Genomic DNA, 26,551 nt, shown 5'->3' with positions numbered 1-26,551 from the left:
CGGCACATCCGTTTCCGGGGGAGGAGGGGGAAAAACCCAAAGAAGCGCTCGAACAAGGTGAAAAAGATCGACATTGAAAGAAGCGCGTATCAAATCCTTTATGTTCATTGTTTCTAAAAATAGAAGAGGCTGTGGTGGCGGTGGAGGGAGGAGGAGGAGGTGGGTTCTTTGTTTGGGTTTGAGGGTCGTCAAAGCATGAGGATGAAAAGCGTTCTTTCGGGAGAGATGGGTGGCCCTGAATTTTGTGGTGCAAAGGTACCTCATGACAGGACACTGACTGGTGTGGCGATGGCATGTGGAGATGATAGCTCACTGAGACGAACTTATCATACACAGTCGAGCATATATCTAATGTCATACAATACAGAATAGTAGATCAAGATGGCAGTTTCCCTGTAAAAATTATGTATTTCTAAAGATTTGTACAATATAACTTGATAACTGTTTTTAATCTTTGATCTTTTGTGAAAATAATAGTGGAAATGGTTGAGTACATGAACTGGTGTAGTGACGTATTTTACATTAAAAGTGGCGTGATTTACATCGTTAAACTATAAAAAAATCTACACAGTGTTACAACTATAAATGGTTGTGATTTATTCAAGAACGAAGTCAGTAATTGGGGATTTAACTTGCGCTTTCCGACGTTATGCGTATTTCGCACACAGTTAAGAACGAAGTGTAATTCATTTATTTATACCAAGTACGAATGCATCAATCCGCCCGCGTTGCATCTACATACATGTTCATTAATGCCAAAAGACACCAACATCACAGGACTAAGTTTCATCAAACAATAATCACTTATCCTGTTTATTGGCTTCGTGTCCCTATTGGCTTCCACCTATGTGTTTTCTGTCCATCAAGTTGTGACAGCATCATCCCTTTGTTGTCAACATCTACCAATGTTATCCCACTCATGTATGCAATTGTTGTTACTGTTAATCCTCCACTGTTAATCCTCCACCTACTATAAATATTCTGCACTATGTCCCTCATCAGTCTTGCTTGACAACGGTATAAGGATCTATACCGACACGTCGCTTTTCACAGTATTAAAGAAGCTGTTATCCATAAAATTGTGTCTATCTTGACTAAGTACATAAACTGACTCCCAAAAGAAACTTTACCAGAGTTTGAAATCACTCTTGCTCAAAAACAACAAAACATACATGCATGAAGTAAAGTGTATTGAAAAGATCAATATATCAACATAATCAACACTGAAAAATGACAATCATACCGCGACCGAGAATGACGTCAGAGCCCCCGAAATTTGGGTGTGGCACAAAACTCGAGCTTTCAGAATAATGGACAATATAGTCTGGTCATTCTGTAATTCAACCTCAAGAAAATTGCAACAGAATATATTACGACTGTTTCCTTTTGATTGAATGTATTTGAGATTGTATTAAAAAGTCTACCAAAATCAACCTTCGGGAAAATGGTTAATTCCCGCATCAAAAAAAGATAAAAACACACGAGGAGAATATAGCATTTACGGGCCGCCGTACATTAAGAAGAGTACGCAAAGGGAGATAATTCGTAGTGATCCTGCTGGTGCCTTGGAAAATATTCCGAAAAAAAACAACGATAACGGAGCCGTATTATTTCATGGTAAGTTGACAAATACAGATTTATTTTAAAATGTCATTAATAATGATGAAAATTATAGCAGTTGGCTTTCAATATACTTCTAACATGCCTATCAACCATAAATTGTGTAGCGTCGTCTGCTATCTAACTACGACCGCACCAGCAGAGAACATGTGTGTTAAACACGACCGATAACCATATTCCTGTCTTTTATAAATTCATCCAATATTGTTACAATTATTAGAAACATAATTATGTGACAAATAATATCGAAAGGTGGACCCTCCTTGATAAAATAAAAAATGTATGGAAGCCCATGAGTGACATGATGTATAATCATTTGCGTAATGCGTACGTAATTTGCAATTCATTAAATTCATTACGTTTTACAAACCAATCTTGACAATATTGATATCGGAACAAGTTACCTATTTCTAAAACACCCGATATTGACATTTCTCGTCTTGAGTGCATTTGTTTTACTGTTTAAAGTCACAAAATTAACTCTTTTAGCCGGCTTTTTTTACCTTTTTTTGTGTCTAGGTGAAAAACGGAACCAGACAACAGCGCCAGTGGATTCTGTCTCCGTTTCTTGACTTGAAACTGAATTTGTAGCAGGAGTAGACCAAATACTGTCCCCAAAGATTGTTTGGAATACAGCGAGGCACTTGTGTGTGTATTCGCCGAAGGCCCGGGTTCGAGTCCCCACATGGGTGCAAAATGCGTGAAGCCCCTTTCTGGTGTCCCTCGGGGCAATCTAGTTAAAATCAAATCTTTGTACTCGCTACCGTCAAAGAAAGATCTGAGGACATCCCATTAGGGGTCGCGTCAGAACGACCTTTCATCCGACCAATCAGAGCGTCGCTTACTAGATCATGAAAGTGACAGTAGGAACGTGTTTTCTAATCATGCAACCACGAAATATTTGACACGGGGTTTTCCGAGCGACAGTGACGGGTTTTCTGATTATATACATACAATCTAGGCCATCTATAAGCCATTCGAGAGTGTTCTTCTTATCAGTTTTTTTTTTAATCGAGAATACGTCAAAATATGTTTCGAAGCGTAGTCGCCAGTTTGAAACGAGAGTCGTTAAGCTCGAGAAAGCTGCCTTCTGATTGGCTAATGTCGATTTCTTGTCAGTCATTTCATTGGTCGGTCAAAATTCGAGAAAGGTCGTTCTGATGTGACCGATGTCCTCAGATCTTTGTTTAGCGGTAGCGAGAACTAAGATCTGATTTTAATGAGATTGCTCTCGGGGGCACGGGTGGCCCAATCGTCTAAGGCGCCGCGATTCGCTGTGCAGAGTTGCGTCCCTTGGGCACCCCAGAAACCTATGATTGTGGGTCCGAAACCCGGTTCGCCCCGATTACGTTTCTAGGTTTGTCAGCACCATACCCGTGCTCGTGGGTTTCACCGAAGAGGTAAACGTCTAAGACCTGCATCACGTCGGGCTTTCCTTCCACATTAAGCTGACACACCGCGATATAACTGGAATAATGTCAAATGCGGCGTCAAATTCAACTCACTCACTCAGGTGTCCCCCGCCTTGATATAACTGGAATATTGCTAAAAGCGGCGTAAAACCATACTCACTCACTCACTCACTCACTCACTTGAGCGTTTGCCATATTGCTATGCTATGCAATAGTCTATAATTATCTTGTACTTATAGTCAAATTGAATAGATTCGCTCACTATAATAAATGAATCTATAGTCAGTATAGCCTGTGTTCACTCAGCGTATCAGCGCCAGTAATAGATAACCGGCTGACATGAGTGTCGCCGGGGCCCCTTTCACCAGAATAGACTATCGTCGGCCAACTACCCATGCGTTACCAAGTTCCAGGCCTTTATGATTTTAACATATTTATTTCCATAAAGTGGAGGGATTTGGCAAACAAGCAAATTTTGCTTATCTGAATGCCTCTCCCAAACATGATACACATACAAATTACAATGTATTAAAGTGATATGAGAAATAGCATACATGATATAATTGACATTAAAGATGATTATTGTTCTGTAAGTGTTTCATTACTGGATTATCTTTCGAAACTACAGCTACGTTATATTATTTACATCTAGCACAACAACATCACAGTATCATATATACTTGCCGTAAAAGGCGACTGTGCTTGTCGTTAAAGGCGACTACTAACGGGATCGGGTGGTCAGACTCGCTGACTTGGTTGATGCATGTCATCGATCCCAATTGCGTGGATCGCTGCTCATGATGTCAATCACTGGATTGTCTGGTCCAGACTCGATTATTTACCGGCCGCCGTCATATAGCTGCAATATTGCTGAGTGCGGCATATACAACAACAACAAAATTAACTTCCGAAATATGCAACCAATATACTTACTTAAACGAATGAGTGTTCAACTATCAGTAGTTGTGAATAAGCATCGGAGTTTATAAAAGTTGGGATTTATACGACAATAGTTTGGTAATAATTTTCTTTCAAATCTAAAACATATGATATTAATTTCCCCTTGTACGCGAGTCACAATTCGGGCAGAGTCTCAATCAAAGGAACATTCTGCCACGACCCGTTTCTACGGACAAAATAGTATTACTTGTACGAAATTGTTAAACTTGTATTGAAGGACACCTGACTTATCAAAATCATTCCTTGTCTTTGGAATTATATAAACGTCAAAACTTGCATCCAAATAACATAAAAAAGCAAATATTTCAGTCGGAGGCTTGGAGGCTAGCTCATTGTTACCTCAGACTGTCTCTGGCTACAATTATTAATGGCTATGTATGACACCACGTGGCTGCTGTTGGAGAAATGGTAGGACAACTGGACGAAGAATGTTATCCATGTAACGCTGAGCTGTCAAGTTTCCGTCAACGATGACCAGCGGTGTCCTCTCCTGCCCACAGATCCCTCCCCACACCATGACACTCCCTCCACCATATGGTACGACCTCCTGCACGCAACACGCCGCCGTTCGTTCACCCCTTCGGCGGTAAACACGGTGTCTTCCATCAGCCCTAAACATACAGAATCGACTTTCGTCAGTGAAGAACTCTCTGCCAGTCACGTCGTTGCCGACGTCGTACAGTCCGGGCCCATCTCAATCGCAGACGTTGCGCTGTCAATAGCTGTCCTCTGTATGGTCTAAAAGCCCTGATTCCATGAGCCCTAAGTCTCCTGGCCACTGTCTGTCGACTAACCCTGTGACCTAAGGCATTTGTCGCCGATGACGTCACTGTCAGGAAGCGATTTCGGAGGTGCAAGGTACGAAAGTACCGGTCATCATGGGGCGTGGTTACCCTGGGTCTGCCTGTTCTTGGCCTGTCAGCGGTCCGCCCTGTCTGTAACGTTGCATCAAGTTGGTGACGGCAACACAGGAGCAACCGAAGGTTCGTGCAATATGGGCGTGGATGGCTCCCATCTGTACCATACCCAGGGCTCGTTCACGTTGTTCGACTGTGAGTCGTGGCATTCCTTTTGTGTTTTTTATCATTGTGGATGTCTGACTTGCCGTTGCAATCGTTTTTACCCTTACCCGCACGTGCATTTGCAGTTGTCCGTGGTGCACGTGTTTTTCACTTTTTCGCGTGTTATCTCGCAAACATGTGACAGACGATTAACATTTTCTGCATACACTATTGTTGTATTTAGCTTATGTGTTTTAGATAGACTTCATCGAAAAAAAGATTAAATTTGTTTGAAATTTATATTTTCAGTTGGTGAAGTTTCTTTTGGACGTCACTTTAGTTCGTTGAATGTTATTTCGTGAATACATATTTTGCGTAACACAGAGCGCAAACCCAAATGACCTGTGACAGGTGTTAATTAGAGAATGTATTGCCATCACATTATGTCTCGGCAATTTTATAACACTTAATGAACCAAGTCAGTCCATGGATCTGTAACAACTTTATAAAATCGGTGTCCTCCCAAAACTTCTACATGCCAAAACTTCTACAGCTTAAAACAACAAAGTTTATGGTCCACTGCACCACTAATCATTTTATTATAATCTATAATTATGAATTTTGTAAAAATGAACATTTTAGTATAATGTATTATGAATTTTGAATAATATCGTAATCGTAATTAAATATTTATCTCAATCTATTCGAGTTTCTTGGGTTGTTCCATAGTATGAAATAGGTAACAGACTAGGGATTAGCAGTGCCATGGACCGTGAACTTTGTGGTCTTAAGCTGTAGGGGAAATGGGATGTAGGGGTTTTGGGAGGTTACCCTGTGGTGAAGTGAAAGAAACACCCTCTAACTAAAGTCCCAGGAAATGTTCAATGGTCTTGTCTGTAGTGAAGATGAGGATGCAATTTAAATGTGGGACACTCATTTAAAGGTATCGGTAATCGGATGAATTAATTACCCGCTAGAATAGGTGAAATGCTCTCAGCTGAAAATGTGGCTCTACCGGCAATAGCCATTTCTGAAATGTGGCTCTCCCGGCTAGACACCGGCAGGAGCGAGGACACGGTTGAATCTCTGTTGGACTTCTGTTTTGAGTCGGCTGAACAGTCTGGTGTAAGTTGTGGTCTGTCTGTCAGGCAGGAGGGCGAAGACAAGTGGGTACATACAGGAACCACTTATTGCATGTATCATGTATACCTGGTTCCACAGATCTGGGCAAGATGTAAATGTTCCGTCCATGTATACAGTGTCTGCAGACTGCAAAGCTTGGAGTTGGTCATGGGTAGAAAATACAACAATCTTGTTGGCATCTCGATCAGTGAAAAGCAGGAATGGGCGGCTGTCTGTTGTTTCAGTACAGTTTCCTGCAAGTTGGACTTCAGCTCTTGTCTGTGGGAGTGCTGGGATGTTCTTCCGCCTGTGTCGGTACAAGGCACTGCTCATGGAAGGGAACGATGGCAGCAGCTGTGGCTGGTCTTCTGTAGCTACCTCATCGTTGTACAGGGTACGCATCGACGTGGTTTCTTCTCCTCTTCCTCATGGTACTGATGAATCTTACTCTACTGCTGTCTTCAGGTGGATGAGTGTGATCAGAGACATTTCTAATGAAGTCACCTACAGTGGTGCATCTGCCCTTACAAGTGGAGTCTACGCACTTCCAGTGAATGCATGTCTGTCTGACAATATTCTTGTTATAACGATAGCCATCTAGGAATACCTGCACAGTACCCTTCTGTGACATGACATACTCCACTTACCTGATACCAGCCATAGTAATAAAATGTCATCATGATGGACTCTAGTTATATACTATAGTGTTAATCCACAATAAATTGAGTAAACCCAATTTAAGGTTCAAACTACTCTCAGCCCGACAACTTGTAAGTTGCTTTTCCTACATACACATGAAACCTTTCGATCTTAAACAGTGTACAGTTTTGATTTCATAAACCAGTTAATTTCATTGCAAGTGACGGGTCTTTTTATTATAATCTTCTTTATCTCCAAATAAGTTGCTTTCATTAGGTACATCTGTAATTATTTAATCTTCCCAAAGTACCCTTCCTTGCCTTTCTAAAACAACATCGTAAAGAAGCTAATGAGTCTTCTTTATTACAGGAGGACTATACCATTATAACAATAGGTAAACTCAATCAGCCATGACAACACTCTGTAGATGTTTTGGCATGTAGACGTTTTGGCATGTAGAAGTTTTGGGAGTGAACCATAAAATCAAAGTAGCATGAATGTTACGTTATTCGTATTAAATCAAAAGTTGACTTAAAAGGCTATAACATGAATATTATTGCGTTTTTGAGGATAAAAGTGAAACTTTTGTTTAGGGATGACAGTACAAAAACATACCCTTGAAAATCAACTGTATTTTTTCACGACTTCACACAGACTGAAAAAGTATACACATGTTTATCTGGCTACATGAAATAATAATGTTGGTCATGTTTGTTAATTTCTACATTTCGTTGTTATTGGTATTCTGAGGATGTTGTAATTATACACGGGTTCTGATCTTCTTTGACGTAGAATACATGAACTGGTTGAGTGACTTTCTGCCATCAGCGTGAGAGCATTACCTACACATATACCCACAATCTTTTGACAAAGAGAAAGAAAGGATAATAAATCCTATAGCTATCATAGCTAGCTGGTACTAAAAGTTCACTATCAATCTCCTCTGATAATAAACTGTTACATTTGATATCCCCAAGCAACAATAATCAGTATGCTCATGGAGTCATTGTCAAAATCAGAAACCCGAATGATATCCTGTCTACATGGTCACAGACGTTTATTGTTAAGATCTACACTCAGACAACATGGCAGTCTGTATTCATTTCTCATATTCCAAAAGTCCCCCACCAAACGTCCTCTTCTTAAAGGGGAAGTGTACACGCAAAAATTACTTTCTTTCTTCTTGTAGACAAAACGCAATTTTAGAATTAGTTAGTATCTGTGTTTGAAAATATACACTCATTTTTTTCACAGTGAAAGTAGGAAGCTCACAATAGTGTGAAAATGATATGCCGTTATGAGGCCTTCGTTTTTCGAACTAAACAGGCCTGAGTTATCTCCCTTAGATTATGACGTAATTGGTGCCAATTCAACTGGGTCCCTGTCTATTCTGAACGCAAAAAGATATCAAGTACAAGTTTTCGGTAAAACAACATGGCCTACGACACACTCCGGCGCAGTGGTGACTCAGCATTACACTATGCTGGCTGGCATCTGAGACGCTAGAATCACACACCTGTACCTACACCACGTGAAGCGGCTCTAACAAAGCATGATGACGTCATAATGTTTATCAATTGGCACCAATGACGTCATATTGCAAGGGGCATAAGCCATGGTGTTTTTGTTATGGAAATAGAACACTTTGTAAATGTGAAAAATATAAATCGTTTTAATGCAAAACATATGTTGATTAATTGTGATATTTTTATATTTTTGTCTATGACACTTCTAGGTTAACACTTTTATTGTCGAAAAAGTACAAGAAAATAAGGTTCATTTCCGTGTGAACTTGCCCTTTAATTCTTACAACAACAAAAAAGTGGGATTTTGTGAGATGTCCTACTAAGAATGGGACATTGTTCATTCTTTTAACATATTTTTATTCAGTAAATGAATCGGGATCGGTAAAAACTGCTCCAGAAACAAAATTATATTTATCAAGTAATCTTGATATGTGTTGGTTCATACATATACATACATATTATAAAACATAACACATAACACAGATTGTTTCCCATAAAGCACTGAATTAAAACTCTAACCTTTAGAATAGAAAGACGATTCGTTTCTTAAAATATTGTGGTAAGGCCATGTGAAAAAATAATGCAGCATACTTTAGCCCAAGAGCATGCATGATGCTTTATCTGAGACGTGTCTCTCAAGCCGATGGAAGTTTAAATCACTAAAGCCGAGTCCGAGGCGATAAAGGATATGTGACAAAATATGGTATCATGGTTTAACTGGATATTAGTAACATTGTCCAAGATTAATAATCCACTATATCAGATGACTATTCCAAGTATTAATGGTATCGGGAAAGAATGATTTGGCATAGCATTCTGTTCTACAACTGGTAGCCTGTAAATTGGTTCGATTTCTTTAAATGTAATCACTAACAGAAGAGATGTTTTCCATTTTGTAAAATAGTGTTTTCTTTTGGCTATGTTCGTTTCTCAATAAAGTTCCTCAAGGATGGTACCACTTGTCCCCCCACAAATGTAAAGTGTAAACTTTCTCGGATTGGTTCTTGTTCTTTGGTGCAATTATCCCAAATATGGGAGCAATAAGCTTGTACATAACTTCTAACGATTTATGTGAAAGGAAGTATTTAACTGAGTGAGTGAGTATGGTTCACGACAGGGGACACCAGAAAGGTATTCTAAGACTTCTAAGGCAATTAATCACAGGGCTTACCTTTTTAACTATATCGTCAATATCAGAATACTATTAACAATCTGACAGAAACATTTAACCAAAAGTAATTGATAAAAAATCTTTTCATTTTAAGGTTAGGTATTGCATTTGGACTAACCGTAACGTGAAATTGAATAGTTTCTGTTTTCTTTGGATCATACTTTACTTGCTTTCATCGATTTGGCAATTTTCTCCAAATCGGCATTAATATTTTACGCGGTAGTATTTGGAATTGTCCACTTGGGGAATTGTCTGGACCCCGCTGCAAACACAGTTAACAGACATTCCAAGGTGAATAACATAAAAAATATATACAATTGTTTCTTGGCTCGACATGCTAGGGTCCATAACGTTACTTATAATGTAAAACTAATAGTAAGTTTAATTTTTAAAAAACATTTTTATACATTTATGTATTTAACATGAGAGAGGTAGCGACACGCATATATAAACATGCTGTATTTTATAATAATGATTGTACAATTGTGAATGCTTTAAACCTGTTGCATTAAACACATTTTGGATAAGATGTTGTCCCATTGTGAATCAATTTATTTGATATTCACTTAATGGCTTTGTTGTGTACTAGACTTGTAAGTCATTTTTTTATTTCTTCCAAATGTTGTATTGCGAATACATACAGAGTCAGCGCTCATGATTGCCATATCTATTGCACGAATAAATGAATCAATCATCATTAATAAACTTGCCTGAGCTCACTGTGTGTTCTGAAGTAAAATCGATGTAAGGCACCCTGCACGGCTTCGTTCACGTTCACCCTCAAATGTACGATTGAAAAATCTGCGATTCTGTGTGTTCTATGTTCAACTACATTTTTGTGGCGTTTGTTTATTTATTAAATTTCCACAAATTCATAAATCACATTGAGTTGCTCGCCTCTTCTCCAGCTGCTCACACTCTCCACTGATGCTGGCTGCCTTAGCTAACTGGAGTCCGCATATAACTAATTACAAACTCTGTTCTAATTATGCTAATCGAGGAAGTGCATTATACCAGATGACAAACTTAGTTGTCCTGTCACACTAATCCTTGTTGAAAATGAACACATGTCAATTGACTAAACGAACATCCTTTTTTATATACTTACGTAGGAGTATCACATTGGACAGTGCATACAACTGTTTGTCAAAACAATATCAAGCAACATTTTAGATTTAGAATCACCATACCATGACATAACAGAAACATATAATATATATACGTATCATCTTGCCATATTCGGAAACACATTAAATGGCCTGGCCGGGCCCGTGTGCGAAATACGCATCAGTCGGAAAGCGCACGTTAAATCTCCAAAGTAAGTAAGTAAGTAAGTAAGCATATGTATGATAAAACCACAGCGTGCACAGGTCCCAGTATAACAAGTCAGTCCAAACTAGTAGCATTGTTATGACAAACGAAGGCAGCAGAACATAGGAATGGTATTTCATTAATTGCCATTGCTATTCGATGACAACTACTACAATAAATTAGGGTGGGGTTAATAAGTGATTTTACAGACGTTTCTTGGCAGTTATTGTGTTTACAATACGTATAAATACGCTACCGATGTTTCTGTTATGCTGTGATGTTTGCACAAGTAGCTAGCACGAGACGAGATTTGAATGATCAACTATAAGATAGCTACACGATAAATCGCAAAGAACAATGAAGAACGAACCGTGGTTTATTCTTATATGAGATATCAACATTTTGTAAAGCCTTTTTAAGGATGTCAATAAACTGTACAAGCTGTACAAAACATTTAGCCGTATTTAAATAATGATGACTCCCAGAATACAATCCGACCTCGGCAATGTCCAACAACTTCATTTTATGTACAGGGGGGTTACGTTTGGTATTCTCGCAATTTAAACGTCGATTATCTGAACCTTTTCTCACAATACCGATTGTCATATCTCGCCCACTTTTGGATGCGATTATTAGGCCACTGCGTTCATTTGCGTTACCCAGCTACATCTGTGGGGACCAACTCACTAGAAACCTCCTCTCAAAAAATAACGTCGTCCATTATACGACGTCATCAATGAGTGAGTGAGTAAGTTGGGTTTAACGCCGCTTTAAACAGTATTCCCGTTATATCACGGCGTGTCAGCTTAATGTGGGAGGAAAGCCCGATGTCATGCAGGTCTCAGACGTTTACCACTTCGGTGAGACCCACGAGCACGGGTATGATGCTGACAAACCTAGAAACATAATCGGGGCGAACCGGGATTCGAACCCACAACCATAGGTTTCTGGCGTGCCCAAGGGACGCAACTCTGCACAGCGAATTGCGGCGCCTTAGACGACTGGGTCACCCGTGCCCCCAACTATGCATTTAATCTTGGGCTATGGTCTAATTCTTATGATGAATGCACTTAATGTAAATGAGTTGCCTGTATTTGTGAACCCTGGTGATCGATGCCTACAGGAATGTATCTACCTAATACCAAGGTATGTCGTAGAATAGGTCTTCAGCAACCCATGCCTCCCGTAAAAGGTGACTATGCTTGTCGTAAAAGGCGACTAACGGGATCGGGTGGTCAGGCTCGCTGACTTGGTTGATGCATGTCATCGATCCCAATTGCGTGGATCGATGCTCATGATTTTAATCACTGGATTGTCTGGTCCAGACTCGATTATTACTCGAGCGGCGTAAAACAACAAAACAACCAACCAAGGTATGTCCAATGTACTGTACGTTTGGCGAGTCTTACTTAAGTTTAGAACTTGTAACCATAATCTTCATATTGAAACTGGAAGATGGAGAAAAATACCTTTAACCGAAAGGAAATTGCCACTTTGTAAATTATCTGACATAGGTGATGAATGCCATTATTTGTTTATTTGTCAATCTTTAGAAAACGAAAGAAAACATTTTGTACACAGATTATACTACAATACTACAAACCCAATATGCATAAAATGAATCAACCTTTTAATAATTCACGATTTAGGAACATTGAGAAAACTGTTCTTATTCTGTAAAGTCATCATGTCATTGTTTAGACGTACCAAGTAACTCTCCCTCTTGTTGAGATGCACATATATTGCTACCCTTGTGAATCTGTATAAATTACATCCATGCTCACCAAAGATGCTTTGTATCTTTTCTATATTTATATGTATGTATATGTATCATAGTGTTGAAATAATTTTGTACCTCTGATGCCGCTGATAGCGGGCTGAGGGTAAATAAAGTTCAGTTCAGTTCAGTCAACTCCAAGATGATAGTTGCTGGTGCGTCAGTCGCTTTCAGACAGACAGACAGACAAATTTATTCGGTACTTCAGGCCACCGCCCATAATACAATGGAAATATACTGTATATATATTTGCATTCTGAGTAGATCTAATAATGATTTACAGTTCCACACTGTGTTTCCTCTCGATGTTCATGACTTGGGAGAGAAATTTACCTTAGCCTTTTATAATGTGTTCGTTTTCAGCTGACATAACTCTTATAAAATTCTCAGTAGAGGGAGGGGTAACGAGACGCTTGGGAAAAGAGTATCTTTTTGCTCTAGAATACTGGTCACAAATCATAAGAACATGGAATTCATCTTCAACATGGTTATGTCCCTTCGAAAAACAGAAAGTGCAGACACGTTCATTATGTGGGATGTTGTTCAACAGCAGTTCAACAGCAAGTCTGAAATAATTACTACGGAACATGGCTATAAGTATACGTTGGTAAGGAGACATATCACAAGTAATATATGATTCCACATTTAGTAATGACTTGAACTGTGAGTAGTAATTGCATTTCGTTGATGATGTCAGGGAAAAGTGCCAAATTGAGTGAGGCAGTCGTAAAATCTTCGTTTAAAATCTGTCATGAAATGTTGAATATTACCAATGTCTTGGCTTAGCCAAACAAAACCAAATCCAAACTGGAATAAAATCATTCTAATATGTGATGCCCATGTAATTTTACCAGTATCATCAAGAGATTTTAGTATATAATAAGCTTGAATGGGTAGCCTGTGTTGTTCCATCTGAATTAGCCTGCACCAATACTTGACTGCTCTTGACATGTAGTTATACTGTAGGGGGATCCTACCACAGTCTCCTAGAACCATGTTGTTGTTGGTGAACTTATTTACTTTCAAAAAGGATTTGCAGAATCTGTTATGGACACTCTCAATAATGTTACAGTAGCTGGTTCCCCAGATCTCTGATCCATAACATAGGATTGGTGAAATCATAGCATCAAAAATATTAAAAAGATGATGGTGATTAATGTATCCAAATTGTTTTTGATAATTATATATTGATAGAAGTGCTTTCCTTGCCTGGGCTGCTAGACATGCTTGGGCCTTGGTCCAAGATAACTTTGGTGAGAAAATAATTCCTAAATATCTGTACATGTTGACAACTATCTGTTGATTCAAAAACCACTTTTCATAACTGCGAAGAGGACCTCCATTCCGAAATACTATTATTTTAGTCTTATTCAGGTTGACTTTCATGCCAGTATCATCACAGAATTTCTCCAGGGTCTTTATTTTCTTTTGAAGCTGTAAAGCAGTATCAGAGACGGTTGACACATCATCAGCAAATAACAGAGCAAATACATCAGGGATATGAGTAGATATAAACACACCTCTACCACCTTCTTCCTCCAACATTGAAACTAACAGATTAATAAATATGATGAAGATCTGAGGGCTTAAGATACACCCCTGACGAGTACCCATAGTACACTTGAAGTATGGCGATAGTCCACAATCAGTTCTCACACATGCACATAGTGTTGAACACATCTGAATTATAAACTTGAGAAATTTACCTTTAACTCCCAGTTGAAGGAGTCTGTTAAATAACATTTTGTGGTTCTCACTGTCAAATGCTTTTGAAAAGTCTATAAAAAGACAATAAAACCTTCCATTTCTCTTTGATAAATATTTGTTAACCATAGCTTGTAGGTAAATATCTGGTCAATAGTGGAATAACTTTTTCTGAAGCCAGCTTGAAATTCAGATATAATATTGTTGTTATCACACCAATGTGGAAGTCTGTTGTTAACTACTGTTGTAAGAAATTTACACAATGAATTTATCAAGGAAATGCCTCTGTAATTATCTGGGTCTGAGAAGCTGCCTGGTTTGTGTAGGGGACAAATAATACTCTTGCCCCAGCTACTAGGAAATATACCACTGTCATAAAGTTTATTGAATAGTTTTGTTAATAATGGTGAGATATAGTTCTTAGTTGCTTTAAAGAATTCGTTAACTATGCCATCTGGGCCAGGAGATTTGCTTGTTTTGAACAATTTCAAACTCGCATTAATTTCCTCTTGTGTAAAAGGGTCATTTAATTCACATAAATAGTCACTGTCATCTGCATCTGTGTATTCCCATATTGGGTCACTGTAATAATAGCTACAGTCAGAATTACAGTTCAACAGGTTATTAAAATGTTCAAACCACTGATCTACTGTTATGTTGGAAGGATTCTTATGATTTACTCTGCAGGATTTTAACACTTTCCAAAAAGAGTTTGAATCATGTCTGGATGCACTGAGAATTTCCCTCTGTTTATGGCAATAATCTTCCTTTTTCAAATAAAACGTTTCTTTAAATTTCCTTTTACATTCTATATAGATATAGCAATGCCCTGTCCATATTTCCTATGGAGCCTTAGAGCTGCATATTTCTTTTGTTTTAATACTTCCAGCTGATCATCCCACCAAGGCGGCTGTGGTGATATGTCCGTTAACTTACTACCTTTGTACTCTTTTTTAAACTCTTCTCTGCAGCACTATGGTTAAGGTCTGTTAAAGCATCTACACTGGCTTCTACATTTTTATCAATCTGTTTGTATATACTGTCACAATATGTTAAAAAGAGATCTTGGAAATTCACCATAAATGATTTACTGTTATATGGGCACCATGCATACTTGGTCCATCTTTCTTGCTGAGCTGAATCTTGATGGTTTTCATTACCAATATGACTTTTTTATTAAAAAACATTGGGGTTGCTGTTGGATTCCTCAGAGTAATTAAGTGGAAAGTCTACAGTACAGTCAAGAGGGAAGTGATTAGACTCATCTCTCTTGTGAACACCAATGGAGCCGGGGCGGTCGGGTAGCCTAGTGGTTTAAGCGTTCGCTCGCCACGCCGAAGACCCGGGTTCGATTCCCGACATGGGTACAATGTGTGAAGCCCATTTCTGGTGTCCCCCGCCGTGATGTTGCTGGATTATTGCTAAAAGCGGCGTAAAACCATACTCACTCACTCACTCACCAATGGAGCTGAAATGTGGAAATAAATCTGTACTTGCCAGAAAATAGTCCACCACACTGGCACCAATCCTAGTGATACAAGTAAAGTTCCCATCCATATCATCAAATAGCCGCCCGTTTAGTACATGGACATCATGTGTGCAACATAATTCTGTTAGTTTGACACCATAAGTGTTATCCTTTGTTTTACGGGGAATATCGAACCCATCAGTTGGATAGTCATCACTGTTGGATGAAGTTGAGATCATCAGCTGGGATATAATCCAGAAATGTACGCATCCTTGCATTGACATCTCCAGCAAGTAGTAGGTAATGGTTGTTATAGATATTTATGATTGTCTCAATATATCCCTCAAGACGACTTATGGGATGAATGTCAGCCTCATTATAAACAGGGGAGTTTTCAGGCGAGATATAAACAAATATTAAAACTAAATCTTTTTGTAATCCAAAGTAACTTGTTTGAAAGTGCAGCACAACACAATCTATAAATGAATGACAGATTCGACGAATAAGATTGTTCTTGATGAAATTCTCTTTCACCATTACGGTTACACCACCACTGTAACGGCCACGTTGTTTATGTTTAGGTCGACAAAAGTTAAATTATTGGAAATCGGACACTAGATCGCCAAAGTCATCTTCCTGCTTAACAAACGACTCACAGAAACTAATAATGTCGTATCTACTGCAGAACTGTTTAAAATCACTAAATGAAGAGCTCACGTGTTTGTACAATCCATCAATATTCCAACTGAGAATACTACAACTTGTGCCTTGGCCTTCTCCTCATCTCCATGTTGTCGATCGCGGTTCTCTGTCCGGAGTGCTTTCGGCTACATATAACTGCAGAATGAGGTTTCATCAGACGTTCATACAGATAGTTATTTTAATAATTTTTCTGCAGTTTTTTTTAAATAGGCTGATCATATCTAGATATATTAGTGTTTGCATGTGTTTATTTAAATAGTAGAATCGCGATTTGTCTTCATCCCAGCCTGAAGATGCCCTGATCCCACAATCATGGGTTTCTGGTGTGCTAACTCTGCACAGCGAATCGCGGCGCGTTATACGACTGGGCCACCCGTGCCCCTACTCTGTTGTTACATGGATTGGTTCGTACACATTCATACTGAGTAACATTATCTTTTTAGATTTGTGTTCGCTCGTCACGCTGAAGACCCGGGTTCGATTCCCCACATGGGCACAATGTGTGAAGCCGTTTCTGGTGCCCCCCGTGATATCGTAATATTGCTGGAATATAGCTACAAGCGGCATAAAACCATACTCACTCACTCACACAAGATTGAGCGTTTTTCCGCAAAGCATGGGCGTTAATTCAATACATTTTGAAGTGAGATTTTTGAAAAGTTTACATGGAACAGAATTACAATCGAAACCTCGTTGTTTCGAAATCGTGGGGACCTGGGGAAAAGTTTGAGTTATCCGGGGATCGAGACAACCAACAAAGTACATCGTCACAATTGTATGGCGGCTAATGTCAGGTCATAGGATCCAGGAGATATGAGGTGAGGTGAAATGGGGTTGCACTTATATAGCGACGTGCATGCACATGTATGTGTGTGTGTGTGTGGCTGCTTGTACTAGTCCGGACTGATGCCGATTTATAGTGCTAGCACACTGAGATACCATGCCGCAGCTTAACATGAATACCCCACTCAGACACAGTATACTGACTCCGAGCCGACCAGTCCTTGTTTTAGCCACTTAATGCCGAGCGCCAGACAGGGTAACAACAAGTACCATCTTTTAACGTCTTTTGGTATGACGCGGCCGGGGACCGAACCCCGGACCTTCCGCTCTCCGGGCGGACGCTCTACCATCAGACCACGGAGACGGTACTAGCCAATGAAAGTGTCAATCAACTGGAGCTGAATGTGAAAGAAAGATTCAATTCGAGCGAAACTCCTGGTGATAAACTACAACATGAAGATTATCATGACCTTCCATTTTAACATGGAACGGAAACGAACACAGCGAATTACATACACCAGTTCCCATCATCCCCACGAACCGATTGGAATATGTGAATCCTGGGCCCTGCTCCATAACGCGATCTTAGTGCTACGTTGATCGCAAGTCTGTGGTAACGTATGGGAGTTACGGCCAACTTAGCACTAAGATCGCTCTGTGGAACGGGTTCCTTGGTGGCGGTGATCATTGCTCATGCTGTTAATCAATGTATTAGCTGGACAAAACTCGCTTATTTACTCTGATATTAATCATTTATTTGAGAAACAACAGTTACCCCTTCTAAGTACTGAATACAGATTAAATAACGATAAGACATAACATATTTTTTGGTCATATAACATAAACCATTCGTTTAACGAATTGTTTCAAATGTATTTCGTGGATTTTTCATAACTATTTTCTTAAACCAAATTGATACTTTGGTGTCAAATGAAAGGAATCTACAGTTATATAAACTTAATAATCGATATATTTACAAATAACTGCAGCAATTATTCTGATATAAACATGGTCAAGAATATTTTTATGAGGGTGATGAAGATCTAAATGTGAAATTTCCAAATAATTTCAAGATGTAAATTGAAATAACGCGATTCAAAGACAGAACACCAGTTTATCTGAAGAAATACAACCCGCATGTTACAAAACAGGCAACTGAGTATATATCCATATGAAAAAACAATTCCTTCACTTTCTAAAGCACAACAATGACATCATGTTGTGTACCATCTCGTTCACTGTGTTAGTTTGTGGGTGGAAATTCTGAGATGGTTTTGCCATAGTCAAGTCCCAGAAATCTACATAGACAATTTTATCTTGCATTGAAGCAAATTCTTGATGCCAAATATCAATGTACAGATGACCCCAGTAAGATAACATACCATGCATCGATCTGAAAAATGCATGTGGGCCACGAACTGCGATTGTAACATTAGGAGCGCGTTCCAAGAGGTTCCTGACAGATGGAACAAGTCTTTGAACATGTCGCCTAAACACATCCGGATGGACAAGCAGGAAATGAACATACATATATAACACTACAATGTCCTTGGTGGTGTTCGGGAGGCGGTCCATCATGATGTGCTGTGCCTGGTTTGTTGACCTTTTATAGTGTCGAGCTCCATGATAGAACGGTAGTTCGTGAGCATGCCAGGAAATTGAAAAATTATGTATCAAATCTGTATCAGTAACAGGTACATGACCATCTGTATGGGAAGGAAAGCGTAAAATTGAATGAAGAGCTCCTTTAAACTGATTACTTGTCGAATCCCCATGAAGCCAGAGCGTTCTTCCTTTCAAGCACTGTCTGTAAGCATCAATGGTGCGAGGCAATGTGTCAGTACACAGTAGCGATTGCCACTTGTTCTGGTGAAAGAAACCATTCGGGGACGTTCGTCGCCATGTCATTTCCGCCGGAAGCGCATTGCAGGGAGTTGAAGGAGACGCTAGTTTTACACCCTTCGGACCTGTGAAAAGAAATGAGTTAACGATAAAGAAATCAATGTTGGATACGTACATATTCGTGCTTCTAGTGTTGGTTATGAACGGGATTCAATTTCAATTTCTTTATTCAACGTACTGAGGAGGCCACAGGCCTATAGTACAATCATGATTACAGGAGCAATTGGTACAATCATATAATTTCCAATTTATAAAAGCATGATATATATTAATAGAAAGATTTCTTATGGTTTCAGTGTTGCTAGTGGTCAGTAATAGTTTAAACTTAGATGTATAATGGTTTACATGAAAATATTTTGGTAAATATACTTTTCTTAGTTCATCATAATGCGGACATACTAGTCAAAAGTGATACTCGTCCTCAATTAATCCTAGGTCACATTTATGAAAGGGGTATATCTACCACCAAGTGATGCGAAAATTATTACTTCAAGTTCGTGTTTGTTTTCTTTGGAGATAATTGTACATGTCCGGATCCTAATCATATCTTATGTTTCTATGTCCTCGGAGTCCTATATGGATACATGTTACAATGTATTGTCTTTGCAGTGCGGTGCCAGAAGGTTCTAGGTGAGAATAGGTCATCATTGAGCAATGCTTCTCATGGACGGTTAGTCACAACTTGTGACCGTGCTGATTGTGTGTCATTGTGTCCCGAACTGGTGGAACGATACTCATCTCATGTAATCACCTGATTACCTGATCAGTGAGTTGTCTAGTAAGTGACACAACTATATGCCTCCTTTCAACACTATGAATGAGTGATTTGTCAAGTGAGTGACCCAACTGTATGCCTCTTGTGAACACTATGAATGAGTGATTTGTCCAGTGAGTGACACAACTGTAGCCTCCTGTCAACACTATGAATGAGTGATTTGTCAAGTGAGTGACCCAACTGTATGCCTCTTGTGAACACTATGAATGAATGATTTGTCCAGTGAGTGACACAACTGTAGCCTCCTGTCAACACTATGAATGAATGATTTGTCAAGGGAGTGACCCAACTGTATGCCTCCTGCCAACACTATGAATGAATGATTTGTCCAGTGAGTGACACAACTGTATGCCTCCTGCCAACACTATGAATGAATGATTTGTCAAGGGAGTGACACAACTGTATCCCTCTTGCCAACACTATGAATGAATGATTTGTCAAGGGAGTGACACAACTGTATGCCTCTTGTGAACACTATGAATGAGTGATTTGTCTAGTAAGTGACACAATTGTATCCCTCCTGTCAACACTATGAATGAATGATTTGTCCAGTGAGTGATACAATTGTATGCCTTCCGTCAACACTATGAATGAATGATTTGTCCAGTGAGTGACACAACTGTATGCCTCTTGTGAACACTATGAATGAGTGATTTGTCTAGTAAGTGACACAATTGTATCCCTCCTGTCAACACTATGAATGAATGATTTGTCCAGTGAGTGATACAATTGTATGCCTTCCGTCAACACTATGAATGAATGATTTGTCCAGTGAGTGACACAATTGTAGGCCTCCTGTCAACACTATGAATGAATGATTTGCCCAGTGAGTGTCACAACTGTATGCCTCCTGTCAACACTATGAATGAATGATTTGTCAAGTGAGTGACACAACTGTATCCCTCTTGCCAACACTATGAATGAATGATTTGTCCAGTGAGTGATACATTTGTATGCCTCCTGCCAAGACTATGAATGAATGATTTGTCCAGTGAGTGACACAACTGTATGCCTCCTGTCAACACTATGAATGAATGATTTGTCAAGTGAGTGACACAACTGTATCCCTCCTGTCGACACTATGAATGAATGTTTTGTCCAGTGAGTGACACAACTGTAGCCTCCTGTCAACACTATGAATGAATGATTTGTCCAGTGAGTGGTATTTCAAACGCAACACATGCTTACCTCCTCCAACTGACACCCTCACTGAACTCTGTAAAACATCTTGTTTTAAAGCTGCCACAGACCTGTATTAGGAATAAAACATATTTATTTGTTGGATTAAGGTTACTCTGTCAGTCACAAAACATAGATTTTATAAATAAGGTAATAATTAAAAATGGCACATGTCAAGTTTCATATCAACGACTTCTGGGATTTCCTCTCATAGTAAGTAAAATATGTAACATACCGTTCAAAGCAGCTTTATACCTAACGAACACACCATGGTATTAAAAGAGAAATAGTTAAAAATAAAATATACATACAAACCAATAATGCTTCTCTCAGTGTCATTAAGAAGAAAGCTCATTCCATTTGCACTAAACGAATGCGACCACGTATCACATGTTAACTGCTTGATTTTGGACTTCTTACAGTACAAACTGTCGCCATTGTTCTCATTCGTGAAATTACACCACTCGTTTGTCCTCAAGGAATTCTCTTGTCTAACTGAACACGCTGTTGCATCTGTTAGATTGTTTGTCCGGAATTCAGCTAAAATCGTCCAGAGACTGCCATGCTGTTGGTATATCATATAGTTGAGAACTACCTCCTCCCTCCTCGTGGCAATGAATGCCTTAATTGTAGCGCTTCCTGACCATACGGCTCTGAGCAGAGCAGTGTAACTTCCGTTATTGTGGTCCGACACCAGACAGGAAACGGAAGCTGCTGTCTCTGGGTTCTCCATCCAGACTCTCAGAAAGTCACCTCCCGTTAACTTGCGGTTACCATACAAATCATACAGATCTACTTGCACTTGAATCTGCTCTCCTAAACTGTAGACTTTATGGGCGTGGTTGAGCGACACACGGGATTTGTTCGCATTTGCACATAATGAAGGCACAATGACCAGTCCATAACGCATTACCTCCTCTGTGAGATAGGTCGTTCCTCTTGTTGGAAAGTAGCCCCTGAAATATTATCAGTAGCATAACATCAATACATCAATCATCTTGCAGATCCAGATAATCCCCATTCTAATATATATACTGTATATAAGTCAAAATAGTGCTTCATAGATGAAGGAGATCTATACTTTGAAAGAGGTTTTCATCTGTTATATTTGTGTGTGTTTTCATCTGTTCTATTTGTGTGTGTTTTCATCTGATTTATTTGTGTGTGTTTTCATCTGATCTATTTGTGTGTTTTCATCTGTTATATTTGTGTGTGTTTTCATCTGTTCTATTTGTGTGTGTTTTCATCTGATCTATTTGTGTGTGTTTACATCTGATCTATTTGTGTGCGTTTTCATCTGTTATATTTGTGTGTGTTTTCATCTGTTCTTTACTCAACAACAAAAGTTCCTGTGACACCAATATTTTAGTGTATTTTTCAAACAAATAAAGTTTGGTTTTCAATATTGTAGTACATGTATAGAATCAAGTCACAAAAACGCAACTGCTACAGAAAAGCATGCATTCCATGCAAAAGTTGACTTTTATGCAAGCCCCATGCATTTCACTACCCAAGAATGGGTATAAAAACATGTACGTTAACGGGATTCCATATGCATTGTTTAGCATCGTGCTGACAACAACCACTAAGAAAAATAATAAAATTACGCAATTATTCAACATTACGAAATGCCACGCCTGTCCGAAAATGAGCGTCTGCGAGCCATTGGTATGCTTAAAGCAGGATCGAGTCAAAGTGATGTTGCAAGACCATTTAACGTCCACAGAAACACTATTTGGGGTTTATGGCAACGTTGGCAACAGACGAATGCAGTCAGAGACCATCCTCGGAGTGGCAGGCCACGCGTAACCAATAATCGACAAGACAACTGGATTCGAACAACACACCTACGAAATCGATTCCAGCCAGCAACAGTGACTGCAAGAGGCATCCCTGGCCTTCGACGAATATCTTCACAAACCGTACATCGTCGCCTCAGATGTGCAGGGATTGTCGCCAGATGACCCGCCAGACAGGAAAGCACCGCCAAGCACGTCTACAGTGGTGCAGACAGCATCTACGCTGGACGGCCATGGAGTGGGGACAAGTTCTATTCACTGACGAGTCTCGTTTTCACCTCAGCCACAGCGATGGACGGATTCGAGTGTACCGACGTCGAGGTGAACGTTACGTCAATCATTGTGTCATGGTAGAAGATCGGTTCAGGGGCGGCAGCGTTATGGTTTGGGATGGGATTACAGCAAGACAGAGGACCCGTTTGATAGTGGTAGAGGTAAATCTCAATGGACAGCGCTACCGCGACGAGATCCTCGGCCCTGTTGTTCTACCGTTTTAGCGTCGTCATGGCCCAGGCACTACCTTTCAACATGACAACACCCGGGCTCATATTGCTCGACTTGTTCAGGATTCTCTTCAACAAAACAACGTGAATGTTATCCCCTGGCCGGCTCGCTCCCCTGATCTCTCACCAATCAAACACATGTGGGATGAGATGGATCGGCGCCTTCGACGTCAACCACATGTTCCACAGACACTCCAGGAACTTCGAAACATGCTCAGCAGATATTGACAGATATCCCACTAGACTTTTTGCGACGCCCAGTCCATTCCATGAGACGAAGATGTGTTGCTTGCATCGCAACCAGAGGTGGACACATACGCTATTGATTTGTAAATTAACATTAAGTCAGTGTGGCAAATTAAACCGTTTGAACACTTACAGGAGTCTTTTATCTGTTGCAAACCGAAATTGTTTCAGATTTGGTAAAAAACATAACTTTGCATTAGTGAGTGAGTGAGTTGGGTTTTACGCCGCTTTTAACAGTATTCCAGTTATATCACGGCGTGTCAGCTTAATGTGGGAGGAAAGCCCGAAGTGATGCAGGTCTCAGACGTTTACCACTTCGGTGAAACCCACGAGCACGGGTATGGTGCTGACAAACATGGAATCATAATCGGGGCGAACCGGGATTCGAACCCACAATCATAGGTTTCTGGCGTGCCCAAGGGACGCAACTCTGCACAGTGAATCGCTGCGCCTTCGACTACTGGGCCACCCGTGCCCCGACCTTTGCATTAAATCTTATTCAATGTCACAGGAACTTTTGTTGTTCAGTATATTTGTGTGTGATTTCATCTGTTCTATTTGTGTGTTTTCATCTGTTCTATTTGTGTGTGTTTCCATCTGTTCTGTTTGTGTGTGTTTTTATCTGTTCTGTTTGTGTGTGTTTCATCTTTTCTATTGGTGTGTGTTTTCATCTTTTCTATTTGTGTGTTTTCATCTGCTCTTTTTGTGTGTGTTTTCATCTGTTGTATTTGTTTGTGTTTTCATGTCTTCTATTTGTGTGTGTTTCCATCTTTTCTATTGGTGTGTGTTTTCATCTTTTCTTTTGGTGTGTGCTTTAATCTGTTGAATTCGTGTGTATTTTCATCTGTTCTAATTGTGTGTTTTCGTCTGTTCTATTTGTGTGTTTTTTCATCTGCTCCATTTGTGTGTGTTGACGAAGGTCAAAATGTAAAGTAATGCGAAAAAACTTTCCGTGTTAGTCGAGTCCCTTTAACTTACCATACAAAAAAGGTCATTAAATATAGAACAAAAATGACCACAAATAGTTTATTTTAATATGGCGTCACAAAGAAAATCGGAACAAAATTGGATTGGAATCATTGGTACGAACAGGCATGTATAGTTCTAGCTTCATTGGTTCAATAGTTTCTGAGAAGATGACGTCTTTGGTGCGAGGAAATGTATTTACAGAGAATTTAATTGCACTGTGAAACACATGGCCAGATGAAGATGACATTAACAATATCCCAAAATCTAAAACATTTGTGTTAAGGCCCTCTACTGGCCAGTTATATACACATTGTTAATACCTTTATAAATAAATGGTTGTTTATGTCCGTAAATAGATATTTTTTCAATGTGGTTGTCCTTCAGGTGAAGTGCATTGGAAGTGTGTCTGTTAATAAAAGTTTGTAACATACTTAGCCTAAACATCACCTAAACACAATATCCCAATAATAAAAAAACGTGTTTAGATTTTAAACACATTTAAACAAGTTTAGAATTTAAACATGTTTATTAAAGGGCATATCATCAGGCTATAAGTCAAATATCGATATCATGTACAATATACATGTACATGTACATAGAAATTATAATATACATGTATATAGAAATTCGATGTGCAAATCAGATTCACGGGCACTTGCATAACACATAAACATGTACCACCAGGACTAACAACGAATTAATTCAATGGTATTTCGTTGCAGCGTGTCAGTGTTTCACAATCCTAGACCTTGTGGTTTCTGAGAAGAAGATTACAAACGGATTTTCACAAATTGCTTTATTTTAAATAACAAAGGTAACTGAATGTTTTTGTACAATGCTGCTCGCTTGTTTTATATGTTTCGGCTGGTCCATTGAATCAAAAGATAAAGTACGGACGGACAGACAGAAGAACAGACAGGGGAATTAAGCTCACTTGGACCGTCAGTCCTGGTGAGATAAAACCAACTTAGTGGGTAGATACTTTGATCGGAATAACAATCAAATGCAGTGATACTTACTGTGAAAGTCTGAATGTATTCCAGTTCAAATGGAGATATACGGTAAGTGCAGTCATAACGAAACAGACAGTAGCACATATTTGGATTTTCTTCATGGCTAAGTATTGGCCTTCAAATGACGACAAACTGGTATTGCTGCAACTCCGTTGCCGTGCTTGACTCAACATGTGTTGTACAGGCAATCTCCGCTCAGGTTTTAATGGTATTGGCGCGTTTGAGCGAATGTTCATAGCGGCCTACACTGCAAACACGAAAACGTCGTTTTTTTCCGTATATGTCATTGGACGGAAAAACGACTAAAAATTCATTAAAATTGATTAATTGGTTAGCGTCTAGAAAGTGTCCGGAAAAGCGTCCAGTTTTTCAAGCGTAAAATGGACGGAAAAACGATGCTTTTTGCTCCGCCTTGTACAACTGTTAACGGCAAATCATATGGCGCTGGTCCCCCGACGCACGTGATGCAGAAGTCTTCCTTTCGGAAGCATTAGGTTTCGTATTTCTGGCATGCCTTGCTCTAGTATCTGTCGCTCGCAGCGAGATTTGCTGATTAGTCAGTTTAGGGATATGTAACATGTTAATGGAATTCAGACACGCGCCAAGAAATCAAACCAAACCATGTACCAAGTTTATTGAGATTACATATCCCTCCGCTATGCACAGTTACCTCTATCGGATAATGGGTTGTGTTTCATTTGGTTATAACAGTAACTAATTTTGTAATGTGAAGTTTACACGATATACGGCTTTTCCATAGGACGAGAGGTGGGTCACATGACGTTTTTCACGTGACTGTATTCTTGAAATTACGTAAGCACTGTCTTCTTCCACAATCCTGGGAAAAAATCCTTGGAATTCCCTAGTACGAATTCATACAGAAGCGTTGTTTCTCATCAGTAAGACCCTCTAATTTTGAACGTAGCGTCTTAGCATACTCTGAGATAAGTCATAGAGTTTGGTTGCATG

General features: G+C 39.4%; 1 protein-coding gene across 1 annotated transcript; it reads right to left on the bottom strand.

The window, feature by feature from the left end:
* Positions 1-17,922: 17,922 nt before the first annotated feature.
* On the bottom strand, positions 17,923-25,718 carry LOC124115654 (NXPE family member 3-like). Its single transcript, XM_048383510.1, has 4 exons — positions 25,589-25,718; positions 21,364-22,008; positions 21,062-21,123; positions 17,923-19,163 (listed from the first exon to the last, which is right to left on the bottom strand). Exons 1-4 carry the CDS (start codon positions 25,681-25,683, stop codon positions 18,385-18,387), a joined length of 1,581 nt encoding a protein of 526 aa, XP_048239467.1. The 5' UTR covers positions 25,684-25,718; the 3' UTR covers positions 17,923-18,384.
* Between the last annotated feature and the right edge of the window lie 833 nt (positions 25,719-26,551).

Source organism: Haliotis rufescens, unplaced genomic scaffold (genome assembly GCF_023055435.1).
Source record: "Haliotis rufescens isolate VD_foot unplaced genomic scaffold, xgHalRufe1.0.p SCAF_49, whole genome shotgun sequence".
NCBI classification, from domain to species: domain Eukaryota; kingdom Metazoa; phylum Mollusca; class Gastropoda; order Lepetellida; family Haliotidae; genus Haliotis; species Haliotis rufescens.
The sequence above is the reverse complement of the archived record's forward strand: the minus strand, read 5'-3'. Positions and strand labels throughout refer to the sequence as shown.